General features: G+C 33.3%; 1 protein-coding gene across 10 annotated transcripts in view; it reads right to left on the bottom strand.

Moving 5' to 3' along the window:
• TMTC3 (transmembrane O-mannosyltransferase targeting cadherins 3) overlaps positions 1-18,616 on the bottom strand; it is a 102,454-nt gene that overhangs the window by 64,690 nt on the left and 19,148 nt on the right. For 7 of the 10 annotated variants that reach the window (XR_012005765.1, XR_012005764.1, XR_012005763.1 and 4 more), the window contains 5 exons: positions 15,160-15,376; positions 10,691-10,909; positions 8,688-8,787; positions 4,886-5,001; positions 4,262-4,434 (listed from right to left, as the gene is read on the bottom strand). Coding sequence is in view for 7 of the 10 variants with exons in the window: in XM_072772991.1 (XP_072629092.1) it covers positions 4,262-4,434; positions 4,886-5,001; positions 8,688-8,787; positions 10,691-10,909; positions 15,160-15,348 (797 nt within the window). In the remaining 3 variants the exon portion in view is untranslated. Of the gene's footprint in view, positions 1-4,261; positions 4,435-4,885; positions 5,002-8,687; positions 8,788-10,690; positions 10,910-13,684; positions 13,767-15,159; positions 15,377-18,616 lie in introns of those variants that run through there. The other 3 variants (XM_072772994.1, XM_072772995.1, XM_072772997.1) reach the window with 3 other exon arrangements.

The raw sequence follows: 18,616 nt of genomic DNA, 5'->3' as shown, positions 1-18,616 counted from the left end.
ATTTACAATTTACTTTTTCTCCTAGTACATACCGACATAACCTTATATCCTAATTTATATTTGTCCAGGCCATGATATATTACATGTACATTTCATTAATTTAGTTTGTTTCCTGCAAACATAGTCAAATCATTTTTTTAAAGTATATTTTAAATGAATAGCTTCAGATTTTTATTTTTTTAGGGGACATTCAAAATTTTAGTGGCTATATTAACATATTGTCAGAAAACTCAATTTCTGGGGCATCTGAGTTGCTTAGTGATTGAACATCTGCCTTTGGCTCAGGTTGTGATCCCAGGGTCCTGGGATCGAGTCCCGCATCAGGCTCCCCGCAAGGAGCCGCCTTCTCCCTTTCTGTATGTCTCTGCCTCTCTGTCTCTCATGAATAAATAAAAATAAAATCTAAAAAAAAAAAACAAAATAAAAACTCAATTTCTCACATTAAAATGAAGGAATTGCTGAAAAATCAACCCCTAATGTTTGACTTGATCTTCTAAAAATTCAAATGGTTGAGAAAAAGTAAATACTATCTGAACAAATAATATTTTAAAAACTTTCATATTTGAATATCTATATGAAAAATAATAAATCTTGAGTCAGGACTTGAATTCTCAAACAACAGAAGTGTACAGAGTTTTTAGTACTGATGAGAACTGATCAGCATATATATATGTAAGGAAATACTCAAGGTCAGTGTAGTAGGTTGAACTGTGTGTCTCAAACATTCATGTCTACCCAGAACCTCAGATTGTGATATTATTTGGAAATAGGTTCTTTGCCTTTTAGTTAAGTTAGGAGGAAGTCATACTGGGTTAGGGTGAGCCCTAAATATAATGATTGGTGTCCTTTTATAAAGAGAGAATACACACAGAATACACATACAGAGAAACACACAAGGATAAAGCAATGCCAAAGACTGCTGGCAACCACTAGAAACTAGGAAAGAGGCATGGAATAGATTCTGAGAATCTTCAAAAGGAAACAACTGTGCCCAACACCTTGACTTTGGACTTCTGACCTCCAACATTGTAAGAGGATACATTTCTGCTGCTTTAAGGTACCCAGTTTCTGGTAATTTGTTATTGCAGCCTTAGGAAAAAGAATGCAGTTAGGAAAGTATCTCTCAAAAGCATTAGATAAAAATTCTCAAATACCATGCAGAGGTGGGAATAATTCCTCAGCAGCAGAATGAAAGTCCTCATAAATCACAGTCTATCAGAGTAGTCAGAAGGGTCTTGTGTCAGTAAGGGAAGAAAACTGCTCTTATTGTAAATGCTGTTATGGTCTCATATATTAAAGATTAAAAAGCATAGCTAGAAGATGAAACATTTCTCAAATAACTTAAATACATTCCAGAATGAAGCTCTAAATATTTATAGTAATATATTAAATATAGTGTTTATATTTATAGTAATATATTAAATATTTACAGTAATATTTAATGTTCATACTATTATAGTAATATATTTATATTTATAGTAATTTTTATACTTATAACATAGATATGTATAGTAATATATAACTTTTTATTTCATAATAATATTTTAAAATAAATATAGCCATAAATTTTATGGTAACTTTATAATATGTTAAACATATTAATTCTTATACTAATATTTATAGTAATATGTTAAAGTTAAAATCATAGTATAATTTTTATAGCTTATAGTAATATAATGTTGATATTAGTTTACAGTAATATTAATATTTATAACATTAAAACATTTATAGTAATGTATTAAAGTAAAATGCACATATGGCATCGATTAAATTGCCAGGCATGTAAAGTAGAATAAACATATAAGCCATGAGGAGAAAAATTATTCAATCTAAATTGACTAAGAAATGACACATACAAAAAAAAAAAATGACACATAACAATAAAATTGTTAGATGAGGACGTTAAAACACTAGAACTTGTAGAGACATGAAACATATAAAATAGGCTTAAACAGAATTTCTTGAGATGGAAATAATGTTCGAAATGAAAACAAAACAAAAAAAAAACAGAAAAGGGATGCCTGGGTGGCTCATTGATTGAACATCTGCCTTTGGCTCAGGTGTGATCCCAGAGTCTTGGGATCTAGTCCCTCATCAGGCTCCCTGCAGGGAGCCTGCTTCTCCCTCTATGTCTCTGCCCCTCTCTGTATCTCTCATGAATAAATAAATATAAAATCCTTAAAAAAAAAAACTACAAAAAAATTAAAGGCAGATCAGACATTGCAGAAAAAAGATTAGTAAACTTGAATACATTGCAGAAGAAACTATCCAAAATGAAAAGAGGGAGAAAATGGTTTTGGGAGAGGAATACAGCTCTAGCTTGACAACTTCAAAAAGCCTAATATACATGTAATTAGGGTCCCAGAAGAAGAAGATAATAGAAAAATATATTTTTTTAAAATATTCAGCTTATTCTCTCTTTTTTTAAATTTATTTATTTATGATAGTCACAGAGAGAGAGAGAGAGAGAGAGAGAGAGAGGCAGAGACATAGGCAGAGGGAGAAGCAGGCTCCATGCACCGGGAGCCCGATGTGGGACTTGATCCCGGGTCTCCCGGATCACGCCCTGGGCCAAAGGCAGCGCTAAACCGCTGCGCCACCCAGGGATCCCTAGAAAAATATTTCAAGAAGTAAAAGATAATGGAAAAAAAAGTAATAGATAATAAATTTCCAAAATTTATGGAATATAAAACCTACAGATTCTAGGCTCTAGACACACAAAGATAAAAGAATAGTGACCAGAAATTTCTATCATTTGACCACCTCCATCCAAAATTTGTTATAAGATAAATATATCTTAGGGTAGTAATATGCAGCAGGTGACTATATAGTTCACGGTGTGCTACTGTATATTTGAAAATTCCAAAGAAAGTAGATTTTAAAAGTTCTCATCGCAAGAAAAATTTTTTTGTAATTACGTGTGGTGATGGATGGTAAGTAAACTTACTATGATAATCATTTCTCAATATACATATATCAAATCATTACATGTATACCTAAAATAGTGTTATAGATCAATTATGTCTCAATTAAAAATGATAAATATAAGTAAGCATAGAGAAAAAGACACATTACATGCAGAAGCATAAAAATAAAGATGACAGAAGATTTCCCAGTGAAAACAATGAAAGCTAGAAAACAGAAGAGGAACATTATTAGGGTAGGGGGCTGAATGGACAACACTTGTTATAGAATTCTACCCTCAAGAATTCAAAATATTTTTCAAAAACAAAGGTAAAATGGAGGTATTTTTATATACAAAAGCTAAAATAGTTTAGCACCAGCAGACCTACAGAAAATGTTAAAGAAAGTCCTTTAGTCACAAAGAAAAATAGTACAAGGTGAAAATCACATTAAATGTAAACACCTGAAACATCTCATTTAAAAAATATTATCTGACCCAACAAAAAAGGAAGACTCAACTTTATGTAGCCTTCAAGAAGTCAACTTAAAATATAAAATATATTGATAAATTAAAAGGATGGAAAAAGATAAAGAACGTAATATTAACAAAAAATAAAGTGAATTTTTGAGAAAGACTATTACCAGGGATAAAGAATCTCATTTAATAAAGGCAAAGGGTTCATTCAATTCATCAAGAGGACATCACAATCCTAAATGTTATGCACTTAATAATAGAGTTTTAACACACATGAAGAAAAATTGATAAAACTACAAGGAGAAATAGAGAAATCAGTCAGAGATTTTAATATCCTCCTCTCAATAATTAATAGAGCAAGTGAACAAAAATCACTAAAATGTAAAAGACAACACTTAAGCAATTAAGTTAAAAATCATTATTTTCATTCTGGTGGTTTCATGAATGTACACATAGGTCAAAACCCACTAATTTGTACATTGTAAATAAATGCAGGTTTAACAAAAATTATTTAGGGATACCCAGGTGGCTCAGTGGTTTAGTGCCTGCCTTTGGCCCAGGGCATGATCCTGGAGTCCCAGGATCGAGTCCCACATCGGGCTCCCTGTGTGGAGCCTGCTTCTCCCTCTGCCTATGTCTCTGCCTCTCTCTCTCTGTGTCTCTCATAAATAAATAAATAAATAAATAAATAAATAAATAAATAAATAAATAAATAAATAAATAAAATTTTTAAAAAAAATAAATTAAATAAATTAATTATACCTCAATAAAGCTGTTAAAAAAAGTCAATGTAAATCAAAGACTTTTTGAAACACTTATAATCACTTAACATCAAGAGAAAGAAAGAAGAATGAAAAAAAAAAAAGAATCAGAATTTCATACCTGGTGAATACTGGAAGTTGGGACTGAATAACCTGGACTCTAATCACAACAAGTAATAGTGTACTGAACATCAAAACAATGAGTTTTATTAGTGTCTGCAGCATAGAAAATGGAATACTACTCTTTCCACGGAAAAACTGCCCAGCAGTAGTACATAATAATGGCAAAGTATACTGCAAAAGGAAAAAAAAAAAAACTTTAAATAACAATATACTACAATGTTTTCAACAATGCAGTACTTTAAAAATGCAAGATTAGATACAAATTGACAATTATAAAATCAATACGGAGCAATTTATGGAACCGATGATAAATAAAACTGAGCCCAATAATCTTATCCCATAATGAGGTATACTGTACAACAGTACTGTATACATTTCCAAATTGCCTAATGATTCTATTATTAAAATCAAAGAGTAGTCCTTAAAAAAAATGAACGAGTTATAAAATGTTAAGTAATTTTCAATGGATGTGAGGACAAAACATGCTGGTTTCTTGCAATTTTTTTTGGTATCATTATTAGTAAACAGACCAATTTATATAATAATACATTTGGAAAACAAGTTTATTATAAAATAATTCGAATATGATAAAGGATAGCAACAAAAAAATTTTTTTTCTTACCCCCTGGGCAATAAATACTTCATACACACAGCAAATTCCCACAACTGTTATTCCTTGTTCTTTACACAATGTTGCAATCGCAACTAAAACCACTGTCAATGCAATTGGAGTCCATACTGCAATTTAAGAACAGCAAAATATGGAACTACACTATTTTAATATCATAAATAGATAGCAAGTTAGACAACTATTACACATTACTAAAACACTTTACTTGTGATTCTATATTTACATTTTATTTCCCCATTCACCTATACTTTATATCTTAAAATGTATTTAAATGTTGTGATTTTTCCTCTATATATGCAGAACAAAACATCAAGATGTGTAACTTGAACAAAAAATTTTTGTGGAAAAGAGAAACTTTATAGGCTGGAGTGTCGTGATTAATGAACTATCAGTTTGAAATGAAGACAAATACTTTACTACACAGACATCTATATGTCTTATTAAAACTTGAAACTGAAAACTACTGGGCAAATAAGACTAACATTTTATTTAAAAGAGTATGAAAAAAAGAAACAGGTTAAAGAAAATTTAATATTCTTTTAAAAAATTTTCAATAGAATATTCATAAGTTCTATTTAAACAGAAAACCTACTTCATCAACGTTAAGCAAATGTCTCTAGTTAGTAGTAATAATTTGATTAAAGAAGAATAAATTGTGAGAGTAATTCTGGATCTACTACTAACCTGCTTTGTGACCTTGGGCAACTTTTCTGAGTTTTAGTTTTCCTACTGGAAAATAGGATCTTCAATTCTTTTCCAATTTAAAAGAGACATTGTGGTATGAATGTGTGACCTCAAGTTTGTTTATTAAGAACCTTAAAGTAAAAACTCAAATAATTGACTTAATTCCAGGTATAAATAAAAGAAAAAACAATTTATGAACTTAATAGATTTTCTTTTGTCATTGGGCTTAATACAGAAATTCATTTACTTTTTAAATTGTTTTCAAATTTAAAATACTCTATAAATTAAAATTACTAAAAGAAAAGCAACTCAAAAAACACTGAAATACAATTGGAGATACTCTGTATAACAGTATTCCTTTTCTCAAAAACAAAATACAAAAAAACCTCATGTTCTACTTAAAACCACAAATAGGAGATTATACCAAGGACCAAATTATGCTAACCTCAATAAAAAATTCATATAGGTAAAAAAATCAGTAGATCATTTTTTAAAAGATTTTATTCATTTTTTAAAAATTTTTTAAAATATTTCTTTATGATAGAGAGAGAGAGAGAGAGAGAGAGAGGCAGAGACATAGGCAGAGGGAGAAGCAGGCTCCATGCACCGGGAGCCCAATGTGGGACTCGATCCCGGGTCTCCAGGATCGCGCCCTGGGCCAAAGGCAGGCGCCAAACCGCTGCGCCACCCAGGGACCCCCAGTAGATCATTATTTACAAAACAAGCTGAACCTAAAGTTGAACCTCAAAGATATAGAGGACATGGAAAAAAGGTATGCATGAATAAAGGAGGAGAGGAGGGAATAAGCTTGGTAAATGAATGATATAGAGTATGGCTGGATGAGTATGAATATAATAAAAACAGGTGGGAAATGGCCTTGAAAAGACATTTAAAAATATATATATCAGTCTATATAATAACCAAGTTTAACATGAATTATTTCATTGAGTCTCAAAATCACTCCAATGGGATATAAGGGTAGATATACCCATTTTTAAGGTGAGGAAATAATTTTTTAAGATTTTATTTGACAGAGAGAAATTGAGAGAGAGAGAGAGAGAGACAGAGAGAGAAAGGGCACATGTGATAGTGAGGGGGAGCAGCAGGCAGAGGGGAAGGGAGAAGCAGGCTCCCCTCTGAGCAAAGAGCCCATGCGGGGTGGATTCCAATCAAGACCTGTGCTGAAGGCAAAAGCATAACCAACTGAGCCACCCAGGTGCCCAGAGGCAAGAATTCTGAAGGTCTAAAAATGAAATAGTCATGCATAATAAGGAAATCATAACTCTTAACTTGGTTGCTCTGATGTTAAATTCAGAGATTCTTACTAGTTTGTAATTCCCACTAAAGACAAAAAGCAAACATTTGCCCTCTGCAATGTTGGATTCAATCTAAGCAACCAATAGCTCTAAAAAAGGCAAGAGGTTTATTGAAACCAGTCACTTCAGTTCTTCAACTTTTGGTGACTTTATTACTGTATGAACATAGACTCTGATTTTATAGACTTAATTTCAATCATTAAAATCCATTCCAAGTTCAAAATATAGGTTTCTAAACTGATTTTACATGTGTAAAGATACAAACCTCCAGCGAGCACATATTCGGTTATTTTAAGTATCTACTACATTTTGTAGGGGAGAGAGATAATAGATAGTTAAGTAAAAAATAGTCAAATAATTTGTTAAATGATGACCTAAGTGTTATGAGGAAAATTAGAAGGTAAAAGGAAATAGAAAGGAATGGAGAAGATGAATAGTATACTGATGACATTTGAGCAGAAACCCAAACTAATGGAAAAGAACAAAGGCCCTGAGGTGGATTGTTTAAAAATAAAAGGGGGTGGGGGGAATGGGTAATGAATTGCCTAGAATCTAAAGTGACCAAATAATTACATATTGAAAACCTTTACACAGGACAGCATACATTGGATAAAATAGTGAATACAAAGATGATGACAAAATGATGTTTATGGCCTCAAGTGTAAAATTATGTCCCATGGAATATGAAGTATTATTGGAATTAAGAGGATAAAGTTTCAAAAGTAGGTTCAGCATCTTTTTTTAAAATTTTTATTTATTTATTTATGATAGTCACACAGTGAGTGAGAGAGAGGCAGAGACATAGGCAGAGGGAGAAGCAGGCTCCATGCACTGGGAGCCCGACGTGGGATTCGATCCTGGGTCTCCAGGATCGCGCCCTGGGCCAAAGGCAGGCGCTAAACCGCTGCGCCACCCAGGGATCCCAGGTTCAGCATCTTTTTAATTAGAATTTAATCATTCACTTGGTCATCTGCTTAACAGATATGTAATGAACAGATATGTAATAGGAACCATTCTAGGAAATGGAAATAGAAATCCATCCATATTACAAATCCAAAAAGACACTGAAGTGTTTGGCTAAATCACTTACTTCTTGAACGTTAGTTTACATTAATATAAAATTAGGTTCCTTATCATCAGTTCTTTCAGTCTACAGTGAGAAAATTCTCTAAGAATGTAGGAAAAAAACTTGTTAAATTTTATATCAGCCAAATACAGGTAACCATTATGTAAAACCTCTTTCAGGCCCATTGTTCCTTCTAAAAAATAATTTTTATTGCCCGGAATTTATCTATTAATACCTGGCATGAGTAGGATTAATGACCTAATTCGTACAAAGCATTTTGCAGGGTGGGTCACATAGTGGGGACTCAATAAACAGCTGAACTATTATCAACACGCAATAAAAGTTTAACATACTTTCAGCTTTACCTAAACAATACAATTCACAGCCTTCACAGGTGTTATTATAGAAAGACAACTGAAGTATTGGCACTTGTATCATTAATAGGTAACAGCACATGGAACTAAGAATGACTCTTAAACTGCTATACTCCAGGTAACTTTTTTCAAGTTAAATCATACAGAATCTGTTAGTCATGATAAAATGAAAATTACATGCAAAAAATTTTTTAATGTTGACAGTGTTGCATACCATGTTCATATATCCTTACATAAAGTAGTATAAAATATAAACTCAAGTGTGGCATATGTTTTATAAAAAATGGAGTAAATAAAAACTACTTGATCAAAATTTATAGGTATAGAGAAAAAATTAAAGGTTAGACACTCACCTATGGAATTATCTGGTCCTTTTGATTTGGTGTATGACAAAAATGCAGCTAGAAAAAAGATGGATGACAAAAGTTCTGCTCTTCCTACAACACCTGTTACCTAAAAGGAAAGGGAGTTCATATTTATGAAAAGCCTCTTGAAAATTTAACTACCATATGTAATAGGAATAGCACTTTAGAAATCAAATTGCCGTAATTTTGCAAGCACACATTTCATTTTCTTAGACATTCTTTGACTGCCCTCATGTGGTGAATTTGTATATCTTCCATAAAAATAAATTTACCAGTGACTGTAACAATTATTATTTTGAAGCAATTATAGACTCACAGAAGTTGCAAAAATATGTACACAGAGAAGTTCTGTGTACTGTTTACCCAACTGCCCTCAACAGTAACATTTTACATTAGTACAATATCTAGAATAGTTACAATTTTAAAAAAAATCTAAGCTCCTACATATTCTCTTAAAATACAAGAATCTTTAAAATATAAAAATATCATAAATTCAGTAAGTTCTATTATAATAAATGTGTAAACTCAAGATAATTAACTTTAAAAATTCCACTTAAAAAAATGCCTGGATGGCTCAGTCAGTTCTATTTGTCTGATTTCGGTTCAGGTCATGATCTCAGGGTCTTGGGATTGAGCCCTGCACTGGGAGGGGGGCTGCTCAATAGAGAGTCTGCCTGCCCTCTCCCTGTGCCTCTCTCCCTGCTTATGCTCCATCCATCTCTTTCTCAAGTAAATATCTTTAAAAAGTCCTTTTTTAAATTCTAAAAATTTAAATATAAAACCCTCAAACTTCTATATTCTGAACTCACTGCAAAATTTAAAATAACCTATCATTTTTGTAAATGTATGGAAAAATGTTCAACTAGACATAAAAAGGTTCAAGACAGTGGGAGATACACAAACCCCTTTCAATATACACACAACTATTTAAGCAGGCAGTGTTTAAACACACACATTTTTGCTTACAACTGAAAGCTTGTAACAAAGCAATTGAACAGAGCCCTGTTTGCTCTGTTGGGGGTTTCAAGATTATCAAGAAAAATAAAGTTATAATTTAAGTATGTCTTGGTAGGTGGGGGCTAATAGATATATTGGCAACAGCAGAGGCAGCTCACAATTTTGAAATGTGGCAACAGACAATAGGTAAGTACTGAGTATCATCATTGGTTAGGATGTCTGTTTCTGTTTACATATATTTTGATATATTTTCTTTTTTTTTAAGATTTTATTTATTTATTCACGAGACACACACAGAGAGGCAGAGACACATGCAGAGGGAGAAGCAGGCTCCATGCAGGGAGCCCGATGTGGGACTTGATCCTGGGTCTCCAGGATCAGGCCCGGGACTGAAGGCTGTGTTAAACCGCTGACCCACCCGGGCTGCCCGTATTTTGATATATTTTCATCTTTTACTTAAATTTGTCTTATTTTCTGTTCTTTGAAATACACTGCAAACTTGACAAATGTTTTAAATCTGTATTAATAAAAAAACAATTAGCAAAGAACTGTATTCATTTATACTTTACATTACTCATCTTGAGCAGTATCTTATGTCCTTAAATAATGTTTGTTTCAAATTTTAAAATTTAAAAATTATATATAGTAGGAAGCCAGACTCTCTATATCAGATGTTAAGACTTCTATAATAATTTTAAAATCTTCAAATATTTTAATGAAAGCCATGGTTAATTTTTTTTTTCTTAAAATAAACCATTATAATCACCATGCATGCTTTGTTTAAAAAAAAAAAAAAAAAAAGAGGGGATCCCTGGGTGGCTCAGTGGTTAAGCGCCTGCCTTTGGCCCAGGGCACAATCCTGGAGTCCCGGGATTGAGTCCTACGTCAGGCTCCCGGCATGAAGCCTGCCTCTCCCTCCTCCTGTGTCTCTGCCTCTCTATGTCTATCATAAATAAATCTTTTAAAAAATAAATAAATAAAAATAAAAAAGAAAAAGAAAAAGAAAGAAAACACTGATTTACTATTTTACTTACGGCTTCTGTGTGTATTGGGTGCACTGCAAAAAGTAAAGAAGCAATCATACTACTCCTGTTGTCCAGAAAAAGTTTGCAGACTTTAAGAAATATCACACTAACTACAGCATGAAAAATCATATTTAGGAGATGATAGGACATTGGTTTCAGTTCACTAAACAGATAATTTAAGCGAAATGTCAATACAGTTAAGGGACGGTAGGACTTGTGGCTTCTCTCCTAAAAGGAAAAAAACAATCATCATCATTAAAATACCATGGTCCTTCAGGGCATATAAAACTAATCTGTGCATTTACTATTGAAACTATCTACGTTTGGCTGAGATATAGCAATAAAATAACAAAATGCTGCAAGGATAACACAAACATAAAAGATAGCTTTATAATCTATGTTTTCCCATTTCTGTTGTCCCAAAACAAGGCAATTTCCACCATGAAATACAGTGTTTAAAGAATCAACAGCAGAGGAAGAATATCTGACTATTAACTCCTCTTCAACATACAGATTTTAAGAAATAATAAAGCAAGACAATAGTAGCATTGGTCAAATTAGAACACAGAATTTTCTCCAAATCCTACCTTCCAATCTACTAATACAAGCATTTATATAACTGCTGGCCAGATCCTTGAAAATATAAGAACAGAATATTTACCAGCTCAGTTTTAATAGTGGAGACTCAAAAGTTTTATGAAAAATAGCTTCATAATATATAAACCTGAATATATTAAACCAAACAAATGCCCAAATACTACACAGAGAATACAAAAATAAAAACTTTCTTAGAATAAGAGAATAGATATCTTTGTTATGGTAGTCTCTTCTGGCAATAAATCAAATTTTATGTAAAGTTGCCAAATTTCGGGATCCCTGGGTGGCGCAGCGGTTTAGCGCCTGCCTTTGGCCCAGGGCATGATCCGGGAGACCCGGGATCGAATCCCACGTCGGGCTCCCGGTGCATGGAGCCTGCTTCTCCCTCTGCCTATGTCTCTGCCTCTCTCTCGCTCTCTCTCTCTGTGACTATCATAAATAAAATTAAAAAAAAAAAAGTTGCCAAATTTCTTTACAAACTAGAAGTTCTATTTAACTAGAAATATTTTTACTGTAAGACAAAAATAAAACCAGATTTAAGAATAAAATACACAAGTCAAAACACATAAAATATTATCACAGTTACTTTTCAAAATTTTATGGAAGGGCATTCACGCTCAGCCTCTTTTCTCTCATATTTCTTACTATAGTTTGCTATAACTCTGGTATTACAGGTGTAGAACTCAAGCCTGTTCATCTCTACAAGGGAACATTAAGAACCACAAGGAACAAACATTTCTCAATTTGAAAACAGAAACATTTTATTTAATATCTCTGTATTGAATAAACATGCCATGAGTGTTGTCTACCCAAAATGTTCTTTGCTGCTTAATTTCTGTACATCATTTGATTTAGCTCAGGCATACAAAATTATTTTTAAGGCACTATACTGAGCTGACATGATGTGTATCCAAAAGGGAAAAATGGTTCCGGAAATCCTCTGATTGCCTGAAATGTTACTGTAGTTCCACTGGGACACATTTACCAGTTGAAAGGATGAAGTCTGAAAGTGCAGGAATAGGTTATTTTTAATTGCAATATATATAATTGCTTTGTTAGGTCTACTAGATGCACAGTCACAGGTAATGGCCAATTAAAAAATAGATTATTACCATAACTAATTATTCACACAATTAATTAGTAATCTAAGACTCCACTGTGAGAAATAATCATCAGGGTAATAGAGAACTGTAGATTACTCTGTGAGAATACAGTAAAATAGCTAGTTCTATTACAAACAAAACAATACAGATTATAAAGTTCAGGTATATTAAAGAAAAAACCTAATTATCCACAGTATTAGTCGGCAATAGAAACATAAGCATGAATATAATGAATAAGCTAATAGTTCTCTGTTAATGCGAATCTCCACACAGGGGTGGCAAAACACAGGGAGATAGAATATTTGCAAAGATATTTCATAGGCCAAATGCCAGAAGAGATGGCTCATTACAGCTCAGTGGTTCTCAACCACGGCTATGCCAGAGAATCACTTGAGTAATTTAAGAAAAGAGAAAAAGCACAATCTTCTACTTGTCCTCCCTAAGTCCCACAAGAACAATAAAAAAGCAAACGCACAGAAAAGGAACAAGACAAAAATATTGATGCCCACACCCCATTCTGAGATAACTATAAGTAACAGATTTGAGTAGAGCCTTAGTAATATTTTAAGTAACCCAGGCAGATTCTTTTTTAAAAAAGATTTTGTATTCATAATTATGTATTTATTTATTCATAACATATACAATAAATCTGGTATGTACTTACATAATTATTCACATTTATGCAATATGTATGCTTGTATTTATGTATTCAGATACATAATGTATACATAACTATGTATTCATGACACAGAGAGAAAGAGAGAGAGAGAGAAGCAGGCTCCATTCAGGGAGCCTGACATGGGACTTGATCCCCGGTCTCCGGGATCACGCCCTGCACTGAAGGCGGCGCTAAACTGCTGAGCCACCCGGGCTGCCCAACTTGGGGAGATTCTAATGCTAGACTTATCATCCATCATTCAAAAACAATATTACATATCTAAAGAATGGGCTTACTAAAGAGATATTCTAAACACTAAGAGGCCCAGAGGAGTTCAAAGATCCCCTACTATGCCAGTATTCATACAGCTCAGGAGTACGTCTTAAGCCCAAAATGTGTCTTTAAGATTTGCACTGGCACGAAAATCCTTATGAAGGGTTGGGCACTCACAGATAGGCTTCCAGGCTATCATTACTTGATGACATCAACCATTAGATCTTTGAATGTGCTAATTCCAGGGCTATCAAGAAAACTTGTAATATCTATATACTATTCAGAATAATTTTTCCTTAATGGCACATTTCCCTATAGGAAGAGAATATGCCCATCAGAAAACAGGCATATTAGGCACCATATATACTGTACCTTAGATTTGTTCATTCACTTTGAGTATTTTACTTAGTGTGTCCACTTATAGGTGCTCTGAATAAAATTTTCAATCTGTAAGCTGAGGAAGTCACAAAACATAGCATTGACAATGGTATAACTTTCATGAGACCTTTAATCTGGTCACCTAATCTTTTAGTTTAAAATCTCAATGTCATGATTAAATTCACAGCAGATACTAGCTTAAATTGGGGAAATAGACATATTATTTCTAAGAGTCCCTGGGGATAAAGTGTAGGGGTCGAAGGAAATAAATTGCCTAGAAGATAATGTACCTTATTATAGAATCACATTTTTTCTCATTATCAAATATTTACTTCTTTTAAAGGCTAGAATTGGTTGAAAATAGGAAAATTACAAGAAAATAAATTGTCTATTTAACAAGAAAAAAATACTTCTTATGTGCTTGTGCCTAGAGAAAATATAGATTTCATCCCCACCCTTGAGAAGCTTCTGTATTTAAAGAATGCAGGGACGCCTGGGTAGCTCAGGTTGGGTGTTTGCCTTCGGCTCAGTGATCCCAGGATCTGGGATCCAGTCCCAGATTGGAATCCCTGTGGAGAGCCTGCTCCTCCCTCTGCCTGTCTCTGCCTCTCTCTCTGTCTCCCATGAATAAATAAATAAATCTTAAAAAAAAAAAAAAAGAAAGAAAAGAATGCAGAAAGGGACCACAAATGACAGCTGACAAACTAGAAGAGTATTATGTTACGGTTCAACAATTATGCACCAGGAACTATAGATAAATTCATTTATTTATCTTCCAGGTATTATTCCTTTATGGATCAGATCCTTTATACATCTTGCCACCTAAAAAGATATATTCTCACCCATTTCATACAGCTATTATATAATAGGACAGTGTGATCCAATCTATGTGATCCCAAACTGACAAGGGTTTAATCCCAAACAGTTTAACAGTGACCTTCAAAATAAATTTACTGGCAAAATAAAAACATCCTCATAAAAATTAACTAAACTTTTGGATTCTCAGTATAAAATTAAAATAACTATTAAGAAATATGCTACAAATTTAAATTTTTCTGCAGAAAAAACTAAATACCTTTAAAGTCCAATCTATTTATATTGAAATCACAAGTTTATAGATGGTTAAATATATAAGTAGCCCTTGCTTTTGCCTATATCATGAAAAAAAAAGATACCAAGAAATAGATTTGTTTACACTTATTGCTATTCTAACACACTTGGTTTTCACACACATATATGGTTTTTAAAACGATTAAATGAAAGTACGCAACCAAGAAAAGAATCATGTACTGCTTTAAGGAAAATAATTGCATCTTCTACTTCCTATCTAACACATACATTTTAGGGAAACAAATTCAGAAGTGCTATCTATGATGACAATGCTGATAAAAAAAAGAATTAGGATAATTAATAAACTGCCAGAATATTTTAAAATCTAAGATACACATAAGCCACAAATAACTATTTACCTCAGACATAGGGGTTCCCCAGAAGTCATTCTGAAATAAAGTTTTTAAAGGTGTAGATGGATGCAGGTCTTTATTATCCAGTATTGCTGAAACATCATCAAAAACAAAACCACAAAAGAGGCTGTTCCAGTAGCAGGCAGTAACCACACCTACTATTAAGGTTATTTCTCTGAGGTTAATATCAGCCATCTTTTCCACAAGCAGTTGTGGACAAAATCTAGGGGAAAAAATCATGAAAATAAAATGAAATAAGCATCATTATTTTTTCAAATAAGTTAAATAGTGAATACTACTTCTCCTGGAGAATTCTTCAAATGTCATCCACTTCTAAAAAGCACTAGCTGACCACCTCTCCAAATTCCTAACTTAAAGCAAAATCAATTGCTCCTTCATGTATTTCATATCTCTATTACAATCCTTTATCACACCACTTAATTTTGGACTTACCTCTCTAGCTAACTAGATAGTGAAATCCCTATCAATTGTCACAGGTCAAGTTATTCAGGGACATATATACATATATATACATGAAAACTTTGTTTTTTAAAGATTTTATTTATTAATGAGACTCACAGAGAGAAAGAAGCAGAGACATAGGCAGAGGGAGAAGGAGGCTCCATGTAGGAAGCCCCATGTGGGACTCGATCCCAAAGTCAGCCACTCAACCATTGAGCTACCCAGGTGTCCCTATATATGTGAAAACTTTCAAAAACTACTATGGTGTACTCCAGAAGTAAATGGAGTTTTGTGGTTTACTCCACAAAGTAAATAATCTTTATGGGAACAGTGGTAAATAAATTTTTGTGAGAAAACAAATACTTGAAAAGACAACATGGATTTTCTGAAATGTAGATGAAGTATTTTAGTACTTGATATACCTGAAGATCAACTATTACCTAATCAGACATCCAAACTTGTAGCCTGCAGCCTTCAGTTTTGTTAAAGGCTTTTAAAAATATCTCTCAAATGTGTCTAAAGGCATTCTAAGCCTAAGCTAGCTGTATGTACTAGCCATTTATCTTTAGTCTGTCTTCTACACTGATTTATGTTATCTGCTTTTCCATGAGTTTAAAACCCAGACCTCAATTATAGTGCTTTTCTCATTACATCAAATGATTTTAACCTATAGAATAGGCTTTGTACATGACAATTCATAGCTAAGTCATTGCTTTAGAAAGGATTCAGTAAGAGAATGATAGAAGGAATTGTACTAACTGGACAATACTGAAGAATCAACCTTATGATAAAAATAAGGTTAGAGGGTACTCTTGAAAAACAAGCCAATGATATATTTTTCTAGCTTGAGTAGTGTCAGTAGAATCATTTTAGGGTTATCACTTGTAGAAGGCAAAATTATGCCCCCCAAAAAACTCTCCATATCCAAATTCCCTGAATTTTACATGGCAAAAGAGACATTACAAGCTGTGATTGAGGGTTTTGAGATGAGGAGATTATATCCTCCATTATCTAGGTGGGCCAATTCACTGAAAAGAGACCTTAGAAGTTAAAGGCGGAGGAGAGTCAGGGAAGCAGAGATCAGTGATGTGAGGGCAGTCTAGGGCTACAAGGCAAGGAATGATGGCAGTCTCCAAATGCTGGAAAAAGCAAAGCAGCACATCCTTCATGAGAGCTTCTAAAGGGACCACAGTCCTACTCACTCTCAATTTTAGTCTAAGGAAATCTAATTTTGCACCTCGATAATTATAAAATAATAAATTTGTTTTATTTTAAGTAACTATATTTGTGGTTATAGCAGCAAGAAGAAACTAATACATTACTTACAGAGCCAGAAGATGTAAGACCTGATATATATCTATAGGAGTTCTTGTTAAATCAGAGAGGAAGAATACAGTAGGGAGGACAGAGAGAGAGATTTAAAATCAGATATAAGATCTATATAAGGATACACATATGCCTATAAGAAAGTATTAAAGTATCTTTAGAATCAGATAGGAAAATCTTAGATTATGTAAAGAAATGCAAAATTAAATCCTATAAATCACAAAAGGAAATTAGCTGTATCTTTTGAAGGATACAAGTTTTCAAGTAAAAGAAAAATTATCTAAGCGTTTATGTTGAATCCAGAAATGATTTATCATCTATGAAGAGTATGAACTTGTTCCTTATCCCAGAAAAAATTGACAGCACTTGTTTAAAGACTGGAGAGACTGAATGGGCATTTACCTCATCCTTCTCAATCACACACTAAAATGACAAGGTATTAAAAAGAAAAAAAAAAAGTATAAATTCACAAGGATAAAGACCACTGGATTTTGGAAGCCAGAAAAACAGAAGTTCAGTAAGTGACTCAACACAGCTCAGTAAAGTGAATCTTAAGCTTAAGGGGAGAAAGCTAAAAAGTTCTTAGATCGTTGCCAGCATCAATCTCAAAACTGGTGACGATAATCTCAAGAATTTGGGTATGAATAGACAGATTTGTTAAAATTTAGACCCTTCTCTCACTGGTTACAGGCAAGTAACCTTTTCTCCTATAGCAGGGCAGAAGACCAGAGACTTTCTATCTGAAATACATGAAACACAGGGTATCTGATATAGGGGACACAAGTGAGAACAAACTAAAAATGAGAGTGAACTAAAAGTATGCCCTGAGACCCTCCAGCTTTCTTTTACCAACTGGGCACAGAATCTTGTAAAATTTTACAATCCTGGAAACAAACAAAAAGAGGCCTCTAAAAGCTTCCAGAAAAAAATAAGCCAGTTTCATATCAAAGATTAGTAATTCAAACAAACTTTTTTTTTTTCCCCTAACATTGGAAGCTGTGGGGTTGGAGTGGGGGGGTAAGAAGACTAGCAAAAAAGGGGGGTAATGCTTCAAATTCTTGAGGGATAATAATTTCCAAACTAAAATGTGATATTAACAAACACAAATTTCCCAACTCAGAAGTTGAATAAAACTATCTTAAACATTCAAGATCTCAAAAACTTTACATTCGATGTCTCCTTGTCTCAGGAAACTAATAGAAGACATATTCCAATAAAATCAGACAGTATACTAGGAAACAGAAAGAGGGAAACCAGGAAATGGGATCCAATGCAAGATAGCAACAAAAGAAATACCCAGAATGAGAACCTTGCAAGCAGGGCCACCAGCCAGTTCACTCTAGAACAGGTCAGAAGGTTCTTGAGCAACTCTGAAGAAGAAGATATAGAGTAAGATATAAATAGAGTATCGAAAGGTGTAAGAAGCACTTTACTTTCACATTGTGTATAACTGTAATTTAGAAAAACAAAACAGCTCAAGATATCCACAACTGGATAGGTGAAAATCAAGTGGGTCAGGAACTTCTCTCCCATAAATAATCTCAGGTCCCTGATCTGGGGACACTTGAGGTTCTTACACCAAACTACTGTTTTTCAAACTATTGCTTAAATGTTCTCACCACAGGAAAAATTAAAATTAATTGAGGAAAAAAGGAGTAAATTAAAACTGTGGTTT

The sequence above is a fragment of the Canis lupus genome, chromosome 13 (genome assembly GCF_048164855.1).
Source record: "Canis lupus baileyi chromosome 13, mCanLup2.hap1, whole genome shotgun sequence".
NCBI lineage: Eukaryota > Metazoa > Chordata > Mammalia > Carnivora > Canidae > Canis > Canis lupus.
Note: the sequence above shows the minus strand (reverse complement) of the source record. Positions and strands in the feature narration are given on the sequence as shown.